This window comes from Prionailurus bengalensis, chromosome A2 (genome assembly GCF_016509475.1).
Source record: "Prionailurus bengalensis isolate Pbe53 chromosome A2, Fcat_Pben_1.1_paternal_pri, whole genome shotgun sequence".
NCBI classification, from domain to species: domain Eukaryota; kingdom Metazoa; phylum Chordata; class Mammalia; order Carnivora; family Felidae; genus Prionailurus; species Prionailurus bengalensis.
Genome location: NC_057348.1, coordinates 107,173,050 through 107,189,251, shown reverse-complemented (window position 1 = coordinate 107,189,251; position 16,202 = coordinate 107,173,050). Strand labels below are relative to the sequence as shown.

At 36.7% G+C, this 16,202-nt stretch overlaps 1 protein-coding gene across 7 annotated transcripts in view; it reads left to right on the top strand.

The window, feature by feature from the left end:
- The window catches only part of DGKB (diacylglycerol kinase beta), a 715,318-nt gene that overhangs the window by 53,479 nt on the left and 645,637 nt on the right, over window positions 1-16,202 (top strand). For all 7 annotated transcript variants that reach the window (XM_043589012.1, XM_043589009.1, XM_043589010.1 and 4 more), the window contains exon 2: window positions 7,810-8,067. In XM_043589012.1, coding sequence (XP_043444947.1) covers window positions 7,998-8,067 — 70 coding nt within the window. In that variant the 5' untranslated portion in view covers window positions 7,810-7,997. The remainder of the gene's footprint in view (window positions 1-7,809; window positions 8,068-16,202) is intronic.

Genomic DNA, 16,202 nt, shown 5'->3' with positions numbered 1-16,202 from the left:
TGCCCCTTGAGATTACCCCTTTCCCCTTTCCCCTTTCCCCCCTTCCATATTGCTCTCTGCTTCCTGAGATTATTTCATACAGGTGGCATCAATTGTTGCCTTTGCCCTCTGACTTATGATTGGGTTTGGTCATTGTGAGGCACTAGAGGAGATGGGAGAGTTGGAAGAGTACAAGGTTAGGGATGTCATTTCCCTCCACCTCCTGCCCAGCTAAGTCCTTTGAAAATAGGTGAATCCTGCTATCCAAGAACATGGCCCCTCTCAGATGACCCTGTATATATATAGCTACTCTGAGGTTTCTTACCTACAACATCCTTGTTCCGTTTAGGCTTAGGGTCAATAAGTTCCCAAGTTTTGCTAGATCAATATACTTCACCAGCCTCTATTAGCTCCCTAACCTTTGTCCATATTTACTCAAAATCCTTTTATTAAATTCCTACTTACCCATTTTAAGTGTACCATCTGTTTCCTACTAGGGATCCTGACACATGGGATCCTTCACCAGGAAACAAACACCAAAATGGAGTTAGGGATACAAAGGCTTACCAGGAAATTATTCCTGTGAAAGATAAAGGGAGGAAAAGCAGGATTGGGCAGAGACAGACTTCAAACAATGATGCAGATTTGATACCCAAGAAAAGAAAGGAGGTGGGGCTGCTGATTTGGTTATGAATAGCTTCAGATCACAATGCAGAGCTAACAAAATCTCAGCCGGTCCAATGGGTTGTTATGGAGCAAATACGGATCATTACAGGAGTCCTCCATTGTACAAAAACCACATGGTCCTAGTACATCCATCATCTTTAGTCTTTGACCCCTGCCTGAGAAGAGTGTGACCTTGGTTCAAAAGCTGACTGTATTCTGAAAGCAATAAGAGCTAGAGGCTGTCAGCTACTACAGTCTTGCAGCTGAATGCACGTTCTTTCTTAAAGGCAGATCTTAGAGGCAAAGCTTTATGGCTGCTACATCAGGCAAATGTACACATGCTCGTATCTTCAACAGTATTATCTATATCAGACAACTCACAAAATATGACCTCTATTTCTCTTTTATTAGCCTAGGTGTATCTTACTATCTACTAGTCCTGTCAATTGAGATGTCCCTTCTCAAATTTCATACATTCCCAAACAGAATACTGATTCATCTCTTCTCATACCTGATACTCTTCCAGTAAATAGTAATTTTTTAAACTCTACCTTTCTCTATGCTTTGCTCTAGCTCAGACTCTAGGAGTCATTCTTGGTTCCCTCATCCTACACACAATATATCCCATTCATTATAAAATCCTACTTCTAAAATATATTTTGAGTTTGGCCTTTTCCTTCATCTTTACTTCCATTTCTGTAGTAGAAGCCAACACCAGCTCTATCCAGTACTGGAGCAGACCTTCCACTTCGATGCTTGTCACCTTTCCATCCACCGTTTATAATGGACTTCTTAAAATATAAGTGGATCATGTTTATCTCCTGCTCAGAATATGTCAGTGGTTTCATACTTCAGTTATGATAAATCTTCAGTGTATCTTCTAAGAATCTACAAGATGTAGTTCTTATCTATTTCTCCAGTTACACCTGTCTTCTTTAGAGATCTGTTATTTTTTTTCTTCCCACTCTGAGGCTTCTGCTCATGTTTTTCTTCTCACCCAAGTTTTTAATTATTACTCACCTTTTATCATGCAGTATAAATAAAACTTCCTCTCTGAGTTGCTCTTTGAATCTCTTAATGAGGATACTGTGGTGCTCTCTCACAGAACTACATTGCCTTTTTTTTTCCATACAAGTTATTACAATTCAGAATGATTTATTTGTGTAGTTGGTTTGTAGTAATGTAGATCTTCCGCCAAAACAAAATCCAAGAACTCAGATACCATATATGTTTTGCTTTTAATATATCTCCAACATCTGGCATAGTGTCTATCATGTTCCTTTCATTAATACATGAACAAGTACTTATAAATTACATGATAGCATTAATGTTCCATTTAGTTTCATCCTACTTTTCTTAAACACTTTTTTTTAAGAGGGAGAGAGAGAAAGACAGTGTGAGCAGGGGATGGGGGCAGAGAGAGAGGGGGAAAAGGGAGAGAGATAATCTCTCAACAGTGAATGTTGATCTCTCAACAGTGAGGTCATGACCTGAGTCAAAATCCAGAGTCAGATGCTTAACCAATTGAGCCACCCAGGTGCCTCATCATCTTACTTCTCTTTCATCAATTCTTCGGTTGATATTTTGACTCTTATATTTTTGCTATGATTTCTCCATCACTTATTTAATAATTTGGGGTTTATGACCTTTCAGACCCAGTCAATATTTTCAGTCATCATAATACCTTAAATTTGTATACATGTAATTTTCACTATGCCTTAATGTGTATTAACTTTATTCAATCATGGGAGTCATGACTTGTTGACTTTGAATAATTATCAAGAAACATAGTCTGTGACTAATAAATAATGAATCCAGTCCATCAAATTCATGCATCTAGATATTGCCTATAACTTCTTCTTAGGAGATTGGTTTCCTTCCCTCATTGTAGAGAATATGTGTTAGCCCAAAGTAGGCCAAAGAGCCTTCTCCAATTCCTCCAACATAATTATTTCCTGCCAACGACTAAGTAAAATGGCCCATCCATTGAGTAGATGAGAATAACAGCATTAGACTGCTTTCCAACAGCCAGCAAAGTGGATCCTCCCTGGCTTTCATTTTATGTACCTGAAGAAACCCTTTGCCTGGGAGCAGGAAATCTGTGAATGTACCATAGGGAATCTCAACTGAATATTGTCATTCTCTTTCTACACATTTATAAAGAGGCAGAGACTGTAAGAAACCGTTGCCATCATGGGAATGCCTCTCCTGAGGCATGAATAGCTGTATCTCCTGGTTTAATATTATACATGCAACTTTTCTCTTTATAGAGAGCTGTGATACGTTAGTTCAACTAGTTTAAAATATTTGATTAGGAAAACTTTTCCATTTGCATCCCACCCTTATTTTTTCTTACTTTACCACATGTCACATCTCATTGTGAGAGTTAGCACTACCAGGATTGTAAGAAGACAAAGGCTTTACACTAGGAGAAGGATTAAGAGGAGGTTTTATTCAAGGTGTATTAGTTTTGGAAGAAAGCAAATCCAAGAACCAAAGAGAATTTACTTGGAGTCCTTCAGGGCTGCCATTACTCTTTAACATCTTCTTAATAAAATGCAAATTGTATTAGATCAGTCCAGAGAAACTGCTCTTGATACAGAAAGTTAGGACTCTGCCATCTGGCTGGTTCAGTTGGTTAAGAGTCCAACTCTTGATTTCCTCTTGGGTCATGATCTCACCATCATGGAGTCAAAACCTGCATCAGGCTCTGTGCTGGGTATGGAGCCTGCTTCAGATTCTCTCTCTCTCTCTCTTTTTTTCTCTCTCTTCTCTCTCCCCACTCACAAGCACTCTCCCTGTCTTAAAAAAAAAAAAAAAAAAAAGACTAGGACTTGTGTTGACAAGATCATGCTAAATTAAAGAAAGCTATGTAATTTTTTTTGTTAGATATAGAAAAATAATTTAAAGATAGTCCTGACGCTCATGTGTGTTATCATAAATATGTAAGCATTCCTTGGGAATAATGCTCATTTATATGGACTTAGTTATATTTGACAACAAAAACAATAATAAAGTACTCAAAAACTGTGTAAAATAAAATTTTTTAAAGTTCATTTATTTTATTTTTGAGAAAGAGAGTGAGAGAGAGGACACGTGTAAGCACGAGCATGGGAGGAGCAGAGAGGGAGAGACAGAATCCCAAGCAAGCTCCACACACAGTGCAGAGCAGAGCCCATTGCAGGGTTCAGTCCCACAACCATGAGATCATGACTTAAGCTGTAACCGAGAGTTAGCTGCTTAATCCACTGAGCCACCCAGTGTAAAATTTTTGTACCTCTAACTACAACTTCTTTGCTTCATGTCTCTTGAGTCGAAGGAAACGGATGGCCCCTAGTAAGAGTGAAATCTGTAGTGACTGATATTCCTAACCCCTTTATGCCCCATTTTCTCTTTCTCAACTTGAGGAGCTCTTTCTACCTCTACTACCTAGGTCTTTCTTTATGAAAAAAGCATGTAAGTGAGTTCATACCATAATTATTTACTAATCAGCTGCTACATACCAAGCATTCTTTTAAGTACTAGGAAAGTAGCAAACAGACAAAAATCACTGTCCTCGTGGGACTTAGGTCTTAAAGCACAGGAGAGAATATGGTAACATAGAATCTAATACATGTGTTGGGGAGAAAGAATGTCATTTCCCCTTCAGTATTCTAACAGACTAAGAATCAAATTGACATGAGACAGATTAAGAGGAGAAAATCAAATTTAATAGCATATGTATGGGGAACCTATACAGATACTGAAATTTCAAAGACAGGCAAAATGAGGCGTATATGTATCCTGAACTAAGGAGAAGGGGGGTAGTGCTCTGGGACGTCAGTGGAAAGGGATGAAATTCACAGGGTGATAGAATAAGCAGAAGTTTGGTAATTAGATGTTTGCCCAGCCATAAAGATGGGTCACTCTGATCAAATTTATCTCTGCTAATAACTCTTATTCTGGAAAAGAGCACACGGTGAGATTCTTCTATGTAGTTACTGGAGGGGCAAAATTGCCTTTGAGCCTATAGGATCTCTATTGCTTTCAGTCAGAATAATTTCCATTCCAAAGTGGCCCATTTTGGGGTGGCCTGCCCTTGACCCCTATACATACACCTGGATGAAAATCAAGGGAAAATGCAATAAGTATTTTTCCTTGTATTGTCCTTTTTGTGGAATCCTATGAGGGCTCAAAACCACTCATGTTGCCCCTAATTTGTAGCATGAGGAGCAAAGAATTACATAATATAAATAAATTAAACATTTGATAAGATATTATATTCAAAGCAAATAAAAGCATGATGGAGGGATGGTGTGTATGAAATATGCAATTTTAAGTTGAATGACCAGGTAACATTTTACTGTGAAGACGGGATTCATGTAGAGATGTGAAGGATATCAGTTATCCAGTCATTTTAAATTTGAGTTTTTTAATATGTAAATAATTGAGGAATTTTAATAAATTTCCCAGCAAGTAACAAGGTAGAAAGCTATAATTAATTAACCAATTCATTACTATTCTCATATATTAATTAACTTTTTATTGCTAATTTATCAGACAGGCCTCTGGAATCGCCTTAGTCTGTGACTGTCCATGAACTCAACAAACAGGCAACATTAAAGAAAGGTGGAGCTCAGGGGGCCAGTTAAGAAGCTATTGGAATAATACAGTGAGAGCAAGACACAAAATGAAGGCATTGGCATTTTTCTATAATGACATTTTCCCACAGGGATCAGGTTTCTCGTATTTTTGGATCTTCTACTGTTTATTACTGCCTTCAGAATAATTCCCCAAACTTTATTTAGCATTGAGATCCCTTCAAAAATTGGCCTCTTGCTGGTTCCAATAAAACTTTATTCACAAAAAATAGGGGGACGGCCAAATCTTTCTGCAGTTAGCTGTTTGGCTTCCTAGCCTATCTTATAGGATTCTACTATTCTTTGCACATGCCTTCCATTTTATCTCAGAAGTACAAAAAAAAACACAAAAAAACGAAAAAAAAAAACCTGCTAGATTTGCAGCCAGTATGTTACCATTCCTGGTAGGAAGTTGGAGGAAGAGAAAAAAGGTTAAAAGGTAATTTGCCAGCTGTTTTTCCCAGTAGAACCTTTCTATACACCTTATCCAACTTTATTTACATCTCACTGGTCATTTAATTATGCAAATAACCTGAAGAATATAGTTTTTTAGATGGATATATTTTCATTCATTAAGATTAGAGTTCTGTTACCAAGGAAGCAAGGGAGAGGAGTAAATATTGTTTAAGTTTCTAGCAGTGTCTCTCATATTTAACCAGATTCTTATCATCCAGGGTCAGTTTCTTTGTTTGTTGAAGTCAGAGAACACTGGTTCCTCACAAAGTTATTTTGTGAAGACTGAATAATCTGACACACAAATACTGTGAGGAGAGTACCATGCATACTGTAAGCTCTCAGTAAAGCTGACACATTGTTGTAATTAACATTATTTTCATTTTTGGGGTGTATTTTGATCTTTGTTGCATTTCTAGTGCTTAGAATGCTTTCTGGCACACAGAGGGGGGTAAATAAACTTTCTTTAAAATGAATAAATGATCTTCCATTATCATCAGTTAAGATTTGGGGGTTGTAGGCAATAGAAACTGATTCTGATCTACTTAATGCTTAATTGAAAGAATGTTACTTGCTTCTTGAAATGACAAGATATCTGGACAGTCTAGTTCAAGCACGGACATGCAGCCAATTATTGCTGTATCATTTAGGTACAACTATTTTCATCCTGTCCTTGAATAACTCCATTCAACATTTGAAGCCCCATGAGATGGTCTCATGTGCCAAATATGACTGAGTCATCTGTCTCCCTCTAGATAGGAAAGAATAGGACACCTTGTTTTAGAGTCCCCAAACTGCACGTAACTGGGAGAAGAAAGAATTAAGATGAAATCAGTGAGAAGGATGAAATCACAAAGAAGACACAAATAAATGTCCATCACATGTTCCTGTTCTTTTAGTTTGCATTATTTCCACAAAGTCATGGTTGTGATTTAAGAGCATTCCCTGGCAGGAAAAAGAGAGCTAGCAATTTGGCCTTTGTTAACACATCAGTATCTTCATTATTGCCAGTTAAAAAGCAAACCATCATCCCGTAAAACTGAGTGCAGGAACTCTGAACAGATGAGACAGACAAGAATCTTTTTTAAGGCAAAGATGAAAGGATGTGACAGTGAGGTCCTGGGGTTGATAGGGAAACAAACAAACAAACAACAAAAACAGATGCTAAGAGAGCTTACACACTAATGCCAAATATAGATACTATGGCCTGAGATAATGACATCTGTTTAAATAAGCTTTCCAAGCATACAATTCCATAAACTTAAGTCATTGTTGCTAAATATTTCATTTTCTATAATGATCACAATGCCAGTCTGACTTTGAGCAATTGGTTGCTGTCTTTAATAAAAAGTTGAAACCAGATGGTTTGTCATTTTGTTTGCCTTATAGATAAGGCAGTGAATGTAGGACCATGACAACCTAGGGATTTTTTTTTAAGCATGATTCATAGTAGTTATTCTACTATCATTACACAAGTCTGTCAGACATTTGGAATTGTTTTCATTTGGTAACTTTTATTGGGTTTTACAAATTGTAAAATTAAAATATTCTGTTTATTTTATTGCTGGGAAAAATCTCTATATGACTCCCAAAATTGATTTGCCTGATTTCAAATATATGTGGTACAGTTGAGTGTCATTCCAAATCATTGTTAAAAATCTGTTATACTGGTAATTGTATGTGTAAGGTTTGATTAGCCTCCTTTAATGATTTGGGTCTGGATTTTTATATAATAATTGCTTAAATATTAAAGGATTGATAAGTTCATAAAAATGACACCCTTGTTTGCTCTTAAAATGTGGAATTTATAAACGTGAACAACAAAAAAATCTACTTTTATGAAACAGACCTCATAAAAGTTTCTTCATTTTATATTTTAATCATATTTATTCCTGTGATCTGGCATTAGGAAATATACATTAAAATGCAATTAAAGAATGCATAGACAATTACCAATTGAGTATTACACAAAACAGAATAACTTTGGAACACATTATTTAGAAATTAAAAATTCTTAACATTCTATAACTTGTCAATTTTTTCTTTGTGCAATAATGCTGATCTTTTTATTTTTATGTTTCTTTTTCTGCAGTGCTTTAATATATTATTGAAACTACAAACTCACATCCACATCGGTTTCATGTTGACAGATTGCATATTTTGAAAGCTTGAGATATTTTGTAATGAAACATGCCATGTGGAAACTCTGAAGTATAGAATTCTGCCAAACACCTGAATAAAGAATTCCTCACCTGGTATGTAAGAGACATCACTACCACCATGACCAACCAGGAGAAGTGGGCCCACCTCAGCCCCTCAGAATTTTCCCAACTTCAGAAATATGCTGAGTGTAAGTATTCCTGTTGGTAGTATGATTTTATTTGGAATTCGTGTTAAATCAGATACTAATTATTTAGAGGTTTACAGATCCTGGTTAACGTTGGGATAGATGTAGGTATGTCTTTTGTGTTTGCAAGTAGGTCCACTTGGGACTACCTTTGGGCATGAGAATAAGGAAAAGGTAAACTTAAATATCATTAAAAAAAAAAAAGAACTAGGATATTAGATGCAAAATGAAGCCTGGAAACATTCCAACTGTACCAGAAGTAAAGCAAAAGGTAAGAGTTTGGGTGAATGGAAACTGGTGATTTGGCAACTGAGTAGAAGAACAAACAGAAGTAAAGGGGAAAAAAGGAGGGCTTTGTTGTTGTTTCCTTGTTGCTTCTTCTGTTAGTGTAACATTAGTAAAAGGACTGGGAGCAGGGAGTCACAGATTCATTGTGGAGTTGGAATTAGAGGTTGTTAGAGAGAGGGTATCAGGACCTTTAGCCAACTTTTCAAGTGTGTGTGATTATACAAAAGATAGACCATGGCAATCCAATTTATAGTAGGTTATTTCTAAATATGAAGTTTCTTTTCACATAAACAGTAAGATTTTATTTATAAGAAGTTTTATTTTTACCACACATTTTCAGGACCATGTTTCATGAAATGAGTTTCAACTATAAATATGAATAGCAGCTGGGTCAAGGTATTGAAGAGAGAAAAGGAAGTAAGTAATAAATAAGAGGCACCGCAAGTTGGGAAGATGATGAGTAGAGAAAAAATAGCACATAGAGAGTGGAATAAGATTGGCAAGAATGGTGGGAATACTATGGCGATTGGAGGAAGAGAACGCAAGAAGCTTTAGAAAGAGAAAAACAATCACTAGACACAAGAATGGAAGAGGAAGCTGGGGCTGCTTATGCAGAGAGCAGGTGTGGCATACAGGACATACAATAAGACTTGGGAGGAGAGGCGGGGAAAAGAATTACACACAGAAGGGGAATTTGAAATAATAAGTAGATAGGATAAATGAATACTAATATATTTATGGGGTACATATAAGTCAGGAACATTAATAAACAGTGCATATTATCTGAAAAGGACAATTTCACACAAGTTTTCTAGAGTCTTCCTCACTTGAGGACTGAAGTGTTCAGGGTGAGGTTGGGAGGATGTTGTTGGGTATTTTCAGTGAAGATGCAAAGCCATAAGAAAGCGTGCATTTTCTTAGTCAATAATAAAAATACAACTATCACTGGACGGTGGCAGAAATTTCTGACATCGAAGTGTTCCTGATATTCAAAAACTGTTTTGAGCAGCTGAAAGCACAGATCATCCTCTTATCCCATTAAGGACATGAAGTCTAGAATGACTGCGTTCTGCATGCTCTTTGCTGTTGTGTTATATCCGATAATTAAGTAAATAGTTCTGAGCACTTTCTTTTGTTAGAGTATTCTGCTTGGTACTGAAGGAAATACAGATATGAACAGATGTGGACCCTCCCTTCAAGGATGCTTAATGAAGGCTAGAAACTAATGGATAAATGACTCTGTATCTAGGCAGAATATTTTAAGTGCCACAAAGTTAGGGGTTCTGTAGGACATTAGTATACATTTGGAGGTGGGAAAAGGGAAGTCTTCATGGAAGAAGTAGGATTTAAAATGAATCTTAAAAAATAGGTTTAAGGTAAATAGAGAAGGAAATAATATAGATAAAAAGGAAAATTCAGCATATATTTGAGGCAGGAAGAGGAATCATATTTAGCCATACCACAAATTAAGACTGTAAGTGCTGTTAAAGATGTAAAAATGAGATGGAATTAAAATATATCATGCTAAACTTGAGTTAGACAGTGAGGAGTAAATGTAGGGTTTTAAGGGTAGAAAAACATGAAGAAAGAGTTTAATTTGGTAAAGATGAGGATGGTATATGGTATGGAAAGAGGCTAGAATCTTGCCAGTGGGCTGTTAGAATAAACTAAATAACATGGATGATGAAAGACAACCAGAGAAGCATAGATTCAGATATTGTAGCATTAAAACTAACAGAGAGTTTGAGAAATAATGAAGTTGAGAGAGAGAAAGAGAAATCCAGTTTAGTTCAAAAGATTTGAGTTTAGGGGCGCCTGGGTGGCGCAGTCGGTTAAGCGTCCGACTTCAGCCAGGTCACGATCTCGCGGTCCGTGAGTTCGAGCCCCGCGTCGGGCTCTGGGCTGATGGCTCAGAGCCTGGAGCCTGTTTCCGATTCTGTGTCTCCCTCTCTCTCTGCCCCTCCCCCGTTCATGCTCTGTCTCTCTCTCTCTGTCCCAAAAATAAATAAACGTTGAAAAAAAAAATTAAAAAAAAAAAAAGATTTGAGTTGAGAGATAGGGGAATTTGGTGACATAATCACCCAAGTGAAGGAAACATTGAGTTTGGTTTAGCTTATATTGAATTTACATGGATCAGTAAAATATTTTAATGTTTATGAAAGTACTGGCATAAAATAGGCAAATTATTGCCATAATAGCTAAATTATCACATAGAATAACTTAATTCAGATATTAGAATTCCAACAGAATTTATTGTTAAAGTATTAAATATGTTATAAACTGTTACTTTCATGTTATTGACTAAGGAATATGGTGTAATAAAATGGTAATAAAAATTGTCATAAATGTAGAAGTTGTAACATATTGAGACAAAGATTAATGAGCATTCAATAAATTGGTAGTAAGAAGTGACACAGTGAGTATAAGAACATTTTAAAATTGATTTTATGGGGTCAAAAATTAACTGATTAACTGTAACAAATTGACTGATTAACTGAAAATAAAAAAAAAAATAGTGCAAATTCCATGATCTACGCTCTTTTTTAAATAAGCAAGACAATATGACTTAATCATCCATGAAGTTTCCTGTGTAATTAGGAAGCAAAGAATAACATGATTAGAATGTATCCTTGTGTAATAAATTGCCATTGTTAAATATAGCTGGAAACAAACATTATTCTGAAGATTATAAAAGTAGTATATTTTCCATGCTATTCAGTACATGTGATCGGTTTGTCATCAGCATTTAAGGATCCGGTTTTTCTTTAAGAAATGTTTTTTAATGTTTGTTTATTTTTGAGAGAGAGAGAGACAGAGACAGAGACAAATGGGGAGCAGGGTAGGGACAGAGAGACAGGGAGACACAAAATCTGAAGTAGGCTCTGGACACTGAGCTGTCAGCACAGAGCCCGACACAGGACTTGAACTTACGAGCCTTGAGATCATGACCTGAGCCAAAGTCAGACGCTAACCGACGGAGCCACCCAGGTGCCCCAAGGATCAGATTTTTCATGTTGCAGTGCAATGTGGACAAAGTGACATTCCTCCATAGTTGATTAGAAAATGGTATATTGGATTCACTTTCTTGACTTTGTTTTGTAGCTTTCAATAGGAAGCTGTTTATATGTATTAAATTAAAAAAAAACGAGTTATTGATTTAAGTTTAAATTTGCAGCAGGTTAAGATTATATGTGCTATTATATGTGCTATATGTGCTATCAAATGAATGTTTCATATGCTTTTGGGGATGGGGTGGGGCTGTAGACCTCTTGTCAAGATGAGAGAATTTGGTAAAACCAAATCACTCAATGAGAGGCCTAGATAGCACCATAAAGATCATTTCCTCAATTGATCTGATTTTGGGTTCCCTCCACAACTGCCACAATACACCCCATATCTTGTTCTGTTTGGGCTGCTATAGCCAAGTATCACAGAGTAGGTGACTTATAAATACTGGAAACTTAACTTCTCACAGTTCTGTATGTTGGAAGTCTAAAACCAGGGCTCCAGCACGGTCAGGTTCTGTAAGGGCTCCCTCCTGGGGTACAAACTACTACTTGTACCCTCACAGGTTGGGAAGAGTAAGGGAGGAGCAGTAAGCTTCCCAGGGACTCTTAATAAGGGCACTAATCCAACTGGGGCCACACTCTGATGACTTCAGCTAGTTCTCATTACCTACCAAAGACCTTTCCTGTTGGAGAGTAGTATAGCAACCTGTGCATTTGGTGGGGACACATTTAGTCCATTACACCCGGTAACAAGAAATCTTCTCTCAACTTCAAGGTTTCTCTTGTAATTAATCGGGGACAATACAGTGATAGTGGCGCAACATTCCTAGTTAGGCTGCTAGCACACTAGACAGCTTGTATTCAAATCCTGATCCTCCATGTTTTAGATTTCCCATTTTGGGAAAATTACTCAATGTCACTGTGTCCCATTCTTTGCACCTATAAAATGCAGAAAACAATAAATATGTCAAGGGTTGTAAGGATTAAATTGAATGAATTAATAATATACATCAAATAATGATAGCAGTGCCTGGCAGGTTGTAAGTGATGTAATTTTACAATTATTATTTTAATAGGAAGGGAGTAGTGTGTTATGTTGGCTGTTTTGAATATAGATGATCAGTAGAAAAGTGCCATATTTTAGAACACAGTCAGTGTCTTTTTTTTTCCTGCTGTAAGACTAGATTCTTCCCACAAGGTGGAAACTTCTGGTGTTATTGGCAGCCTCATTTCTGTGTTGTCCCCACAAATGCTGAAGGCAGCTAACGTGAAGCCTGCTGTGGCTGCCTACAGCCTGCTGAGACCATGCTCCTGTTTAGGGTTTCAGGCTGAGTCACTCCATGGGAAACATTTCCATTGATATGTGGGAGAGGAGTATAATTTTCTTTCCCACTCTTTATATAAAGTCATCCAAACAGTTGTTACAAGACAGAGAGCTCTCACTCCTGCCGTGTAGAGAATTGAGCTTATCACATTATTAGTTTGCCAGAGCTTCCTGCTGTGGTTTCATGGCAGAGCAAAGGGTTAAGATACTCCAGATCTTTTTATGGAGGACAATATTTTCTATGTAAAAGCTACACGATATTTCCAAGTGATTCATTATCTGCCCACATATTGTCACTTAGGATTAGCTTTTTATTTTCTATATATAAAGCGTGTTATATAGCATGCAAATTATTTTTGAAAAATACTGTGTTATTATGGTGGGAACACTTCCAGATTTTCATAAATTTTATACTGTTTATAGCAGCTGGCATTGTTGAGAGTTACAAAATTATGATGAACTTGTTCTTTTCAACAAGGACCAATATGCCTAATGTTTAGACCTAACGTACAATTTCTTCCATGGAGAGAGGCAGGTGGCATGGCTTAGAGGAAGGAGCAAAGGATTTGCAGGTAGACTAATACTTGACAGTGTTGAGCCCCAGCCCCATTTTGTAGTTATTAGTGGTATGACCTTTAGAATATTACATAGACTATTTGTGCCTCAGCTTTTTCACCTGGGAGAGTAGAGTCCACCTCAAAGCATTGTTGTAGGATTTATTGAGACAGTAAGCATCATCATAATAAATAATACATTTGTTGTCTTATTCTACACAATGTGCAAGTGTAGAACACTTATTGTCTTATTCTACACAATGTGCAAGTGTGTTAACTCATTTAATACAATACACCTTAGAGGGAAGCAGATGATCTCTTTGAGGCAGATTACCTAGCACACAGCCATGGCATAGTAAGTGATGAAGATCAAAACAATAATAATTTATGTATATTTCTTATGAAGATCAATATGTTAATAAATGGGTTGTTAATCATGTTTCCAAAATAGGGAAAGCTGGAATCTGGGATTCAGGTCCTCATATTTCCATCAGCCACAGCCATCTCTCAAAGGTTTTCACATACAGGACAAAACAAAGAGGCAAAGCTGCTCACTAAGGCTTTGGCCTCAATATGTCTTCCTGGTCTCTTATCATAGTCAATTGGATTGGATCATGTGTGAACCTCAGTGGAGCTCTACCTAAAGAGAGACAGATTTCAATATTCCTCCTATACTCCCTCCTCCTGTCCCTGGAACCTCCCTCACGCTTTCTTTATTAAAAAAATGGGGAGAGAAAGACAGATAAGAAGAAAATCAAGAAGCAACTGTAATAAAAATATGGCAAAGTTCTTTTCCATTTTAAGTAGCCTTACCCTCCTGAGAAACTGCACCCACTAGCATGATGATCTAATGTGTCTTTGAAATATGTTTTGTGTTTGATCCATACAAGATGGGACAAAGATAATGGAGGAAAGCTGACCTGACCTCTTCCCCTGTGGGTATTTAATTTATTGTTAAGCAAATTTAGATCACATATTAGCCCTCTTTCTAATTTGTTATGATGCATTTAGCTTTTGCTTTTGGCCTATGCCATGTGTTAGACTGGCTCTGTGTTGGGAGGCCAAACCACTTACTGATGATTACTCTTGGTAAAATACAAAAGAATGAAGGGCAAAGGGTCATTTAGCACAGTGACTGAGAGAATGCAATTTTATGTTGCCTAAAATGAGGTAGGTTCTAGTGCTGTCACAGACCCCTCTGTTTTCTCACCCGTGTCCTAGGATTGCAATGATGATTCAATGTGAAAATGCACGTTAAATACACAGGACTCAATCTGTTATTGTTATGATGAGGATTATGATGGTGACACCTGAGGTAGTTTAATACCAAAAGAGAACTTTTTTAAGTAATTTTTTTAGGCCTATTCACCTATACTACTTAAGTGAAATGTCTTGACTTTGCCCTGATACTTGATCTGAAATTGGATTCTGCAACTCTATTTTGGATAATACATGTCTCTCATTTCCGACCCTGTTTCTTCTGATTCACATTGATTAACTCAGCAGTTCCTGGCTCTGACCCAGATTTTATTTCTGGAATGTATGTTGGCTGCATAATCTCTTTTGCCTCATTTCTGTCTCTGTTTTCTATTTGTTGTACTGTTTCAGACTGAATTTCTCCTTGGGAGCTTCTCTTGGTCCATATATGTCTTTAATGTTTTGATACATGAAGCTTGCAATGATAAAAGAAAGTAATAACTATGAGTGTCTAAATTTCTCTTATTTTAGTGTTGTAATGGCACATAATTTTCAGTGATTTTTTTAGATATCTATTTTTTTCAAACTTTTCAAACTTGACAAAAAAAAAAACAGTTTTATTAAGACTCACAGTCAAACAACCTTTAATATTGAAGTTAGGACTTTGAAGTATTGGCCATGGTGGGCCAAATTATGTCATAAAATCTTAGTGGCTTAAAGAAATAGGCACTGGTTTCTTGCTCATATTTTATTTCCAAATCTGAGTCAGCAAATGGTTAATTTCACTTTGTCCCCAGTCAAGTCCCAGTGACTTGGAATAGTCGTCAGCTTCAGAATTTGGCAGGTGCTGTGGTAGAGACAGAGAGCTTGAGAATTGGGTGCTGGCTCTTAAAGCTTCTCCCTGGCAATGATATTCTTAGATTTGTTTTGCCTAAGCAATCCGCATGACTACATCTAATTCTAAGTGAGTAGAGAAATGCATTATTTCTGTCTGCCCAGTGTCAGGGGAGCACCAAAATATTTGGTGAAAACTACTAACTGGCTAGTACACACAAGTAAAATATAATCAACCGTTTACTTTGGAAACTTAGGCTTTATGCTTCTGTTTCTTAATGCTTTACGCTCTCATTTCTTTGCCTATAAAATGAGGATGATTCCCCCTATCAAAAAATAACAACTGTTATTTTATCACTAATATTAATATGATAAATTTATAACAAAAGTTATCACTAAGAATCATACATATTGAATACATACTTCATCTTTAACTCTGTTATAGATTAAAAGTTGTCACTTGACAAAAGTTTCCTTTGTCGTCACCATCCCCATTATAGCAAAAGTGCTATACACACACAAAAATGTGAGTACACAGACTAGAGGAACTTACTTTTGCTCAATGATCATTATTCACACAACAATGCTTAGTACCTTTTATTCTTAGGCATTATGTTTGGCTTTGGGTAATACAGAAGTGAATATTGTGGTGCTTTCAGTCAAAGGGTTTAATCTATTCAGAGACTAATAATAAGGCAGATGATGATAAAGCAATGAAACACATTCTCTGAATGTTACATATATAAGAATGTTTTTTTATTGAGATATAGCTACTTATAAGATTGTGTTTTTTTTTTTTAATTTTTTTTTCAACGTTTATTTATTTTTGGGACAGAGAGAGACACAGCATGAATGGGGGAGGGGCAGAGAGAGAGGGAGACACAGAATCGGAAACAGGCTACAGGCTCCAGGCTCTGAGCCATCAGCCCAGAG